This window comes from Condylostylus longicornis, unplaced genomic scaffold (assembly GCF_029603195.1).
Source record: "Condylostylus longicornis isolate FDR11 unplaced genomic scaffold, ASM2960319v2 ptg000113l, whole genome shotgun sequence".
Classification (NCBI taxonomy): Eukaryota; Metazoa; Arthropoda; class Insecta; order Diptera; family Dolichopodidae; genus Condylostylus; species Condylostylus longicornis.
This window is the reverse complement of record NW_026578081.1, coordinates 185,078-196,941: the sequence shown is the minus strand read 5'-3', so window position 1 is coordinate 196,941 and position 11,864 is coordinate 185,078. Positions and strand designations below refer to the sequence as shown.

Genomic DNA, 11,864 nt, shown 5'->3' with positions numbered 1-11,864 from the left:
GCTAAACTTTTAAGTGAATTTTACTTTGCTTCAAATTAATAGGTATTTGGTTGAATTTTTTGATTAATGAAGTTTAACGATAAAACGATAATCTCACATCTAAAATATTTAAAAATTAAAATAACGTGAATGTTATCAAAATATAAGCATTTTAGTAAATATTATTTTTGATGACATTTTTCTTATCGATAATTCCTGTAAGTATAAAATTATCAAAGTAAAAAACCAAACTAATTGTTCTTCTTAGCAAATACACAAACCGTAAAACATGCATCTAGCAACTACACGATCCATAAAATTCTACGACAAAAGCAGAACAAAAATTTTTTCTAACAGAATAATTTAACGAGCCAAATCACAGAACACCAACCCACAACTGCAATAATAATGAAAATTTTATATAAATAATCGAAAATAATTGTTTTAATTTTTTTATTTTAATTATTTAAATTAAATATGATTTTTTTTTAAATAATGAATATAAATATTTGCAAAATTACGAAATGCCGCTTAACATTCTAAAAGATTAAAGTTTTGATAAATACATTTTTCCAATCATTCATTTCTGCCAGCAATTACAATGTTTTCTCTCTGTTTAGCATTTTTTAATAAACTTCTTTCTGATTCGTTATCATCGTCATTATAATCACCGTCATCATTGTCTGCATTTTTATTTTTAAAATTAAGTTTTGGTTTTTCATCACCATAATCTTCATCATTATCGTTATTTGCATCATTTTCTTTTTCTTTTTGTTCTTTTTCTGCTAAGGCCGCTTCTTCTTGTTCATGTTGCTTTTCAACAGCAAGACTTTCAAAATAATTTTCTGATATTAAAGTTAAACCCATTCTTTCTTCTCGTACAGCAGCAGAATATTCATCTAAGAAATTTTGTCCGATTGTTGAAACACGATCAATTTTTATATACGGTCCACTGCCTTTTGTCATTGGTGGCCATTCTGGAGCACGATTTGATGATGGTACACCATTCGCAGCAAATGATGTCCATAATTCTACCATTAGCTTAGCAATTCTTGAATCTCTATTACTTAAGAAGCTTGCAGATTTTGGCCAACGGAATAAATATATATTTTCATCGGTAAGTGAAACACCCATATCGAATGGCAAATCATCAATATCATCAATACTCGATTGGAACGAATGATATTCACCTTCATAATTAAAAGTATAAAGGAATGTATTTTCTGGCATTTTTTCAGCATTTGCTTGAAGAGCAAGAAGAACTGGATTTTTAAAAGGTATTGTACTGCACATCTAAAAAAATATACATAAATGTTTTTTTAAAAGATTAAACATAAACACTAAGAGCTTTTAAAACTTACATCTATTATTCCTGGAAGAAGTACTGCAAATGTTCCATTGTCAAGTTCTTCTTTCGTAAAGAATTCTTTCATAGCAAATTTTTTCCATTGTCCTGTAGGATCCTCACCATTTGTTTGATCAATAATATAATCAAGATATTGCGGTCCAGTCAGTTTATCATCTGGCACACTAAAGTTGAAATGTGCCTCATATAAATCTAGGAAAATACAAAGAAAAAATCATTTAAATTCATTAATTTGCTTGAAGATACATTGTATGAGTATTGCAACACTTACCTCTTAATATAAATGTTCCAGGATTTTTAACTACACCTCCCATTGTTGGATAATATTTAATTTTTTTTTCTTGAATCAATTTTCCTGGAAAATCTGGCAGAACTTCACTTGGACCACCGATTACAAATTGAGTTCCTCCAAATTTCGTTATACCGTAATCAGTATCATTTGATCCTTGATTATTAAATGCTTCTAATATTGAAGTAACATTCATTTTCATTAAACATTTATTTAATTTTGCAACCGAGTTAACATTCGGGCATTTTGCTTGTTTTCCAATTTCTTTTGCAAATTCAAGTGGATCATCAGTTGTTAGTGCCGGTGTTAAAGCTGAACCAGATTGATAAATAACTTTATGGAATAGACCATCTGGTACAATTGGACTCATTGTCAATATATTGATCATGGAAGCACCACCAACTTGACCAAAAAGCGTAACACTATCTGGATCACCACCAAATACATAAATATTTTGCTGTATCCATTCTAATGCTAAAATAACATCTTTAACAGCAGCATTTCCAGGAATATGTTCAGTCATTGTTGATAGGAAACCAAAAGGTCCAAGACGATAACGTACCGAAACTAATACAACATCTTTTTCAAGTAAATATTCTGGACTAGCTTCAATTGGATTTCCATCATATAAATAATTACCATGAATATAAACTAAGACTGGTGCCTTAGCACTATGCTATTTCAAAAATATTTCGTAATATAAAGGAATTATTGAGTTGTGATGCATGAAATTTTATAGAAACATTTAAATTATACATACCGATTTTGTACTGATTGTGAGTGTTAAACAATCTTCGTAATCTGCAGATTCTTGAATTTCTGCTTCCTCAACTAAATCAATATCAGCTAGAGACGGACAACCATGTCTTGGTGCTACAGCAGAACGTAATCCAGTCCATTCTTTAGCTGCTTTTGGTGCTTTAAAACGATTTTTTCCACTTGTTGTTTCACCATATTTTATATCAAAATATTCATACATATGTTTGTGTGTCCATGCTGTTATTGATCTTCTACCTCTTACTTTGCCAACTCCTGGGATATCGGTTATAACAAAACGTTTAAATTTTTCATTTTTCTTCTTAAATTTTTCTTTAATTGACTGCTGTTGTCCTCTTTTATTGCCCGACTGTTTTCTTGTTGGTCTTTTATTACTATTTTCTTGTTTTTGTGCCTCTACTACCGTTAAACATATTACAACTAAAACTATAAAAGCTATAAATATTTTAATTTTCATCTTAACCGAATGATAATTCCGTTCGAACTGAATCAATGATAGCACCGGTGTCTTATTAAATAAATTTTTCCAATGTGAAGAATATATTTGCTTAATACATTATGGATATTTTGGAAGTGGACAAATGAATTAATTTTAAAAATGTCTAGAAGTTTTTTTTGTTATGTGTGATAAATTAAAACATGTTTTGAGAAAGTTCGCTTAGAATTCATTAAAAATTAATATGTTAACCATTTCTTTTATTGCGTGCTTCGACAGAAAAAAAATGTAGTCTGCAACTCTCCCCGGGCAATTAATATACTAGAATCATTAAAAATCAAAATATTTTACTTAGAATAAAAAAAAGTTATTGCTACCTATAGGATATTATTATATATAATTTAATCCTGAACTGAACTGCCATATAAAGTGTTGTTTAGTAAATATTTCATTAGAAGCCATTGTATACTGATGTGCCTATCTCGTTTTATCTGATATACAGAATGTAGTTATTAATAACTCTGCGTTGCCGCTGTAGTACGTAGAAATTGTGCCGCGAGCCAAAATGTACCATTTGTTATTATTGTTGACATTTGAATAAAACATCGAGAAAACAATGAAAAAAGCTCTTTAGTTACAACACCGAACACTTGAAAAATCTATTTTGCGCCACGCTACGATTTCGTTATTGTGCATTTAAAATACTGGAATCAACTTTTTTTAATTGCGTGCCGTGCCCATTTACCATTCGTCATTTTAGAAATAAGATTCGAAAACACACGTCAAAATTTGTATTCGATACAAGTTGCGACCTCTATTTTGAACTATTGTCAACTATAAATTTATTATTATTCATTTTTGCTTAACAATCAGAAATTTTTTGGTCTTTTTGATTTATAAACGTAAAGTATGAATTATACAACACTTACAGTTTAAAAATTAAAAATTTCAATTAATAAATTTAAGAAAAACAAACAGAAATACAAATGATTTGTAAATATTTATACCTTATTTTCATAGTTTTGATTTTCTGGAATATTTAATTAAGTAAATGTTTAATAAGAAATTTACATAATTTAATTTATAATTTTCAATTCATAAATTTAGAATACTTGGTGGATGCAAATTACTAATTTGCATGACTGATTAGCTTAATCGACTATTTACTATAAGCCTTCAATCTACCTATGTACCTATGTAAGAAGGTAAAACACTCAAAAACTTGAAGTTAAATTAATTTCAACTTAAAATTCTATTTATAAAATAAATCAGTAATAAAAAACAAATAGTTTGCGTCAACATCATTTCAATGACCTTAAATGCTTAGCTATATAGTTTTATTGTTTCTCATAGTTTCTTATAGTTATTGATTCTACGTAACGAGATTCCCGAAAAAATTAAGAACAAAAAAAAAAAACAAAAAATATTAGATTAATGAAATTCTAAAACCTATGTATCAGAAGCTTAGAAATATGATCTATATATGTAACTGTGTAAAGCTAAAAGGGCATTTTTAAATTTAATCTATTTATATAAATATTAAAAAAATTTAGCACAGTTTAAAACTAAACTAAAGCGAAAGCTTATAAGAGTTAATACTCCTGAGATTGGACCTGCGGCAGCACTGTATTAATTATCAATACATAATCTCTGTAAGTGAGATGGTAGAGCGCCTGCCTACTGGCTCGAGTTCAGTACGAGTGGAAAATTTTTTTTAATTTTTTTTCACCTTGACTTGTTCCTTTGACTACCTCATTCTGCAGTTGTATGAAGGAATTTTCGTTGTTGTGTAAATACACCATCCATCTTATAAATAGCAATTGCTGAATTGTGTACCAAAGCGATATTGTTAAAAATTCCGATGTCAGCTAATGTTTACAATGAAGATGGTAAAGAATGCCTTAATTTTTCAAAACAACTATAATTTTTGCTAAAATTGGGTTTTTTGAAGAATTAGAAAATTTATGTGGATTAGAATTGAGGGCATATTTAAATGACATTAAAAAACTTGTGTATACTTTCATAGAATTTACAAGAAATCGAAAGTAGATCAGTTTTTTACCTGTGACAACCACAAAAGTATAAAAGCAAAATTTTTTTTTTGCCTTAATTAATGCTTAATATTTTGGATATGAGAGCGCCGGCGAAATTTTTTAATTAATCATTTTATTTTTTTAAGCCGCTTTTTTTTTATTTATTTATAATAAATTCGTGCAAATTATTTTTATTAACCTCATGAATTGTGAAAACTACCTAAAAAATTGTGAAATTTGAATAAATTACGCATAAAAAAAGATTAATTTTTTTTTTATATTCTGAATTTTATTTTATTTGTAAAAAATTATTAATAATTTTCGCCTTAATTAGTGATCAGTTGTTGACAAGATGATCAGTAAGCATGTGGATTCTGTGATTTTCATTTCTGTGCTTAGCACATAGAAAAAAAATTAAGAAAGTTGCATACGAAAGTTAGTTAGTTTTTTTAATTAAAAAAAAATACTACGGTAATTCAAACCGTATTTATATGTTAAAATTACGATATTGGTTATCGTAAACTATATAATAAATAAACAGTTTTGCTTATGTACAAAAATCACCTTTGTTGATTTGTAAAATCGTTGTAACAGTGCATCTCGACCACGTACAAGAATCTATTGGTGTTACAACCCCTCCATCCTCTCAAATAAACTCAAATTACTAATTCTGGAATTATTCTTCCCTCTACCCCCCCCCCCCCCCCGCCCCCCCTTCAGAAATCATTCCAAATTACTCAAATTTTAGCATATTTTGTTTATGGCTATCCGAAATATCAATAAAATCATCAATTTGAATTATTTTAGTATAAACATTTTGGTTTAATTTAAGAATTATGATAGTGTCATTGAACTTTAAATTTCTAATATAAATAGCTATAAAATTATTCTAATATTTTAATTTTCATATTAATTTTATAATAGCAAAAAAAAAAAAAAAAATATTCCCCATATATAAATTCCAAAAATGCTAAGGTAAAACGTTCAAATTTTCGAAAATATTTATTTCGAATTATTCATGAACTAAAATTTGCCAGCTATCAATAGCAAAACTAATTCTGGTAATATTTCTTTTCCAAATTTAACTAAGAGTAAAAAGAAATAACTAGGAGTATTTTGGTTTGAGCAATTCAATAAAATATAATTAAATTGGCTAAATCGCCGGTCTTTACTCCGTTCTCAAGAGGAAGAAAGTCGCATTTATTCATTCAGTAGAAGGTAGATTCTCAAAATGAAAGAGGGCCTCACAGAATCCCGAAAATCTGCGGATCTTTTAAATACTTGATGTGATATGTAATTATACAATTTTGCCTATTATGAATTTACCCGCCATAACAAAACAACTTTTCTGCCATAACATAAAAAACCATTGCAGGATTTTCATGAACAATTTTCAAAAATTTCTACCAATGACATTCGAACAATTGTCTTTTTATATTTAAGGCTGTTGTATAAAATAAGGCTCAACTCTTTAGTAATATCGTATTATTATAGTTAAAAATTAATTATGTTATATGTTATACAAATTATAACAAAAATCCGATAACAAATCTAATAAACTAAATATAAGTATACGAATATTTTTGTACGAATATAGTAGTCTAGATTAATTCAAATTTCTTAATTAATATTATTAATAATTTGCATTTTATTATTTTGTTTTTATTATAAAAGAGTTCTGAACAAAAACAAATTCTATTAAAGTTTCCTCTAACTTTTGTTGTCTTTTTTTATAGGAATTTAGAAAGAAGCCGGCATTTTAGAGTTTGTTGTTGTTCTATATGTTGTCTTAAAACTTTTAATGAACATCCGAGATCAATAAAATTATAGATTTATATTTTAGATTCAAAATCCAAAGCAATATTTTCATAGGTATATATGATTGTTTGTATGTATGTATATAAATATGCATATTATGTAAATTTAATATTTAGAAATTTTCTGAATCAATTATGGAAAAATGCATAGCATATGTGTATGTGTGTATGTAAAAACAATTTTTTTTTTTTAGAACATTTTTTGAATAAAAAATATTCAGTCATTCTTTAGACTCTAACTTGAACAGTTCAGGCAAAATTTTTGAATAATGAATTTATTATTTTATTTTTTATTTATTGCTATCAATATTTCAACATTAACAATAGCTGATCAACCAATTGTTGAATTACCTGGTTTAGGTTTAATTAAAGGTTTTATGTCACATACAGCATGGACTTTCAGAGATTTTTATAAATTTTTGGATATAAGCTATGCTGAATCACCGAGTGGTGTTAACCGTTTCAAAGTAATTTTTCCAAAATTAAAATTCAAAACTTAGAAATCATTATAAAATTATATCAAAACCTACAATTTCAGCCTCCAATACCAATTAAACCGTGGAATGGAACAGCAGATGCAACATCAGATGGAATAGGATGTCCTTCGGTATATTTTCTACAATTAGAAGAATCAAGACTTTTCACTCGAAATTTAACAAGCATTTTAAAATTAGATTTGGAAGATTGTTTAAGTTTAAATATTGCAAGTCCGAATGTAAGTCAATATTTTTATAAACACATTTATCTGTATATATATATATATATAGGATGCTACATATGAACACTACCTTAACCTGTTATCGCACTATTATTAATTAATGAAATTGTTTTCTTAAAGATTACAGGAAAATATCCAGTGCTCTTCTATATACATGGTGAATATTTATTTGAAGGAACAAATCTTGAAGGAGCACCTGAATATCTTTTAGAAAAAGATATTGTTGTTGTAACTCCACAATATCGTTTAGGACCATTTGGATTTCTTTCAACAAAAACTGATGAAATTCCAGGAAATGTTGGTGTTCTTGATATTATTTTAGCATTACAATGGGTAAAACATTTCATATCATATTTTGGAGGTGATCCAGATAGAATTACGATTATGGGACAAGTTGGAGGTGCAGCAATAGCTAATTTATTAACATTTACACCTGTGGTAATATTTCAATTTTTCAACTTATTTATAATAAAAATAATAATAAAAATTTTTTATTTAATTTTTTTTTTAGATTGGACGTGGTTTATTTCATCAAGTAATTTATTTGGCTGGTTCAGCTGTTATGCCACTTTTCGTAACTGAAAATCCAATTAAATATGCGAAAGATATTGCTTCAAAAGCCGGTTGCAATACTAATTTCGAAGATGTACATGAATTAAATAAATGCTTCACAGAATTTACAGTGGTAGAATTATTAATTGGATTCTATGAGCATGTGGTGAGAATTTTTATTTAAATAATATTTAGATGGTAAAAGAAAAATTAAATAACTTTTCTTAAAAGTTGGAAAATTCCAATGGTATTTTAGGAGATGCTGGTGGAATGCAATTTACAATTGGTGGACCAAGTCCAATTTTACCAAAACATCCGTCAATTTTATGGGCTGAAAATAATAATATTTCATATCCTGCTTTAGGGGGAGCTCCTAAAAATGCTGGATCTAAAATTTTGAAAGGTAAATTTAAAATTATCACAAAATTTATTTTTATAATCCCCTAATTTAATTTATAAATACAGCAATTTTTGAAAATGATTTCAATGGACAAATACCGGAAAACTTTGATTCAGATGATTTCATTGATATAGTTATTAATCAGATTTATGGAAATGATCAAAGTGGAATTTTAAAAACATTTGTCAAAAATGAATTCTTTACTGAAGATATTCTTAAAAATGGAAGTTTTATAGCTTTATTACCAGGATTAATTGATGTAAGAAAATTACAAAAAATTCTTCAATATTTTATTATAACAGAAATTCATAAATATTATCTTTTATTGTAGTTGGCTGGAACGATAGCTCATAAAATTCCGGTATTACAAGCGATTAATCGTAATGCAAAACATTTGCCTGACAAATCGTACTTATATTCATTTGATTACAAAGGACAATTTAATAGATACTCAGATTTCGATAATGATTTTGATTTAGGTACACCATTTACAGCTGGTGTTACTTTAACCGATGAAAATATATACATGTTTCCGTATCCAGATCATGTTGAAGATTTAAATATTATTGATAAAGAAATGGCAAAGAAATTTATAGAACTTTGGACATCTTTTATAATTGATGGTAAACCAGCTACTATTGATGGAATTGAATGGCCACCAGTACAACCTAAAATGAATGGTCCATATTTAAAAATTAATTATGAATTAAGTTTAGGTCATAATTATTATGATGAATTTAAAATAGCTTCAAAAGATCAATTACATGGAAACAGTTTAATTCGAGAAAATTATATTGAACAGAATGGAAAAGAAAAATATTTAAAAGATTTGATTAGGAAATCAAAAAGGAAATTATTTGCAAAGAAATTGAAATAAATATTTTTAATTTATTTTTATAGAAAATTGAAAATTGTAATTTTGGAATAGAGAATTTGGAATTTATATATTAAGTTACTGTAATTTTTTAATAGTTAAAAGATAAGTTAACATTTTCCATGAAAAAAATAGCCGTGTGAACGCATACCTTTTCGATTTTTATTTGACTGCTCATATCAAATTTTATTTACAATACTCTTTTTCAAATTCAAATAAAGTTCTGAACAAGAAGGGCTGAGGATGTTAGAAAATTTGTTATTTATATGTATTTTTATTCATCTAATTAAGGACCTACACAAAACGAAATCAAAGATATAGTACCTAAAATGTTCAACTACATTTAAATAATTAAGGACTAAGTTGTTGCTTAATTACAATATAGCAATATAATTGACTTTACTTTATATACAATTAAATATAAAACTAGTAATAATATTGAAATATCTGCCGGAATTATTCTAGCAAAATGTAATATACATGACAAGTCCTTTAGAGGTGGTTGTTTTTGATAAGTTTTTACTTAATAACATTACCGAACTTGCCAGTAGGTTTATTTTAGACACAAACAAAAATTTTATATCAAAATCTACACATTTTTCTATTAGCTAAGATTCACAACACAAATTTTTGTAGACTTAATCCATATACACATACATTTACATACACATGAAAACAAGTGTAACTGCATTTCCTTTTGGTTCGTTAATATTTGCATTATAAATTTGTTGAACAAGAAGTTGTTAAGTGTCATAAATTATTTTTGAAAAATCAATAATTGATTTAATATTTTTCATTTTTGGAAAAAAAAATAATGTGGAGCGATGAAAACTGCAAAATTTTCATGGTACTTTAAATTGGCCGTGTGGCCTAATGGATAAGGCGTCGGACTTCGGATCCGAAGATTGCAGGTTCGAGTCCTGTCACGGTCGTTACTTTTCCAGTAACTTGATGTTTTTTTGCAAGTTTTATGTAAAAAATATTTATAAGAATTGAGTAAGAAACGATAATGGAGATTCTAAGAACTAAGGATATTCTCAAAATTTATAATAAAGTCAGAAATTCTTAATGTTCTATGAAGATTTTTATTTTCATAAATATTTAACGGTGTGTTGTAATCCTTTTAATTACATAATATTAGTCATTAGCAGTAAAACTATGGTTAAATATGAATATAATCAATTACAAGATAATAAATAAATTTTTAATATGACGTCAATTCATTTTTTTATATAAAAACCTTTAAAACCATACTTTTATTTTTTTTGATGGGTCCGAAACGGACTGGGAGCTGGACTCTGATGTGTACGGAATCCGGTCAGACACATGCATAAGCGCGAGCCTCTACCCGTATTGCTCGATGTTTCAAGCTGAAATACATGCAATAGAGACCTGCCAAAAAAGTTAACTTGGAAAGGGGATATAAAAACTGCACCAACTATATGTGCTCTCAGACAGCAGGGCGACGTAGTTAGTGATAGACTCATATGCACAATAATTTCACTTTGTCCAAGAAAAGCAATACTGTTAATTGCGTCATTTTTTCATCAAACCTGCGGAAAACTCATTTTAATGCGTAATCGTTTGTTTGAGGAGAGAATGATAACTAAAGAGAGTAAACGCTGAATAATATAAAATTAATTCTCTATTTATATTTTATATTTCGAACTTTCAAAACTTCAAAACCACAAAACTTTTTCAATTCAAATAAATTTATATTCGTCTATGCTTATATGTAGTAAATATAAGCGAAGATTCGATAATGCTTGTTCAAATTGTTTTATTTTAACTAAATTTGTTTCTATACATAATTATTTAAGGTTTTTAAGTGTACATATGTAATTATTTGAGGCTGCTAAAGCTAAGTCACTTAAATTAATTAAAATGAATTATTTCACAATTTTGAAATTTTTTGTAAATAATATTTACAGTTAATTCTGCATTACAATACCTAAGCCTTAAGATTACTTTGATATTAATGTTATAACCTTATAACTTACTACAATCTATATTTACAAGAATATATTTTTCAGAGATTAGAATAACTATAGCTTATAGTTTTACTCTTTTCAAGAACCCTCGATATCAAAAATTTTTAATAAATTTAGTGAATCAAGTGCTTTACTTTTTAATTTATTTTCACAGAAATTAAATTTAAATATTTATTGCCTTATAACCTTAATGTCTTATTTGAATTGAATAGGATCTACAATACAGATAATGTATCCAAGTTAGCGTATATGAATTAAATTAATTTCAAGTTTTAACTATTTGTTTGAAAAATTTTAATTTACATGTAAATTCTTTGGAAACTTATTGAGAATTTTTTTTTAAATACGTACATAATACAAGATTGCTAAAAGGTAAATTGGTTTCACATAACATGAATGTAGAACAAGTTTTTCTACCTAGTGTGAAGTAATAAAAGTAATAATATTGTTTACAGCACTTCTTGTCTATGTCAAAGTTTTATACTTGAATGACATTGTGAATAATCATAATGTATATGTGATACTTAATGTTTACTATAAATTATACCTGATTAATTAAATATATTCAATAAAAATTATAATTATTAAGTTTACTATGACATATTATAGTAAAATTTGATATTAAATAAATT

At 27.0% G+C, this 11,864-nt stretch overlaps 2 protein-coding genes and 1 non-coding gene across 3 annotated transcripts in view; 2 read left to right on the top strand and 1 right to left on the bottom strand.

Annotated features, from left to right (window-relative positions):
* Positions 1-555: 555 nt before the first annotated feature.
* On the bottom strand, positions 556-3,602 carry LOC129614588 (glutactin). The gene is made up of 5 exons (XM_055529291.1): positions 3,593-3,602; positions 2,395-2,846; positions 1,617-2,310; positions 1,341-1,537; positions 556-1,272 (listed from the first exon to the last, which is right to left on the bottom strand). The coding sequence occupies exons 1-5, from the start codon at positions 3,600-3,602 to the stop codon at positions 556-558; spliced, it is 2,070 nt and encodes a 689-aa protein (XP_055385266.1).
* A 3,391-nt stretch (positions 3,603-6,993) lies between these two features.
* The window catches only part of LOC129614587 (glutactin-like), a gene marked incomplete at its 5' end in the record, with an annotated part of 31,589 nt that continues 26,718 nt past the window's right edge, over positions 6,994-11,864 (top strand). Inside the window, 7 exons of the mRNA XM_055529290.1 lie at positions 6,994-7,164; positions 7,236-7,412; positions 7,536-7,853; positions 7,927-8,133; positions 8,199-8,370; positions 8,433-8,626; positions 8,699-9,047. Of these exons, the coding sequence (XP_055385265.1) occupies positions 6,994-7,164; positions 7,236-7,412; positions 7,536-7,853; positions 7,927-8,133; positions 8,199-8,370; positions 8,433-8,626; positions 8,699-9,047 (1,588 nt within the window). The remainder of the gene's footprint in view (positions 7,165-7,235; positions 7,413-7,535; positions 7,854-7,926; positions 8,134-8,198; positions 8,371-8,432; positions 8,627-8,698; positions 9,048-11,864) is intronic.
* On the top strand, positions 10,101-10,173 carry Trnar-ucg (transfer RNA arginine (anticodon UCG)). The gene has a single exon. It is a non-coding gene; the product is annotated as a tRNA-Arg (tRNA).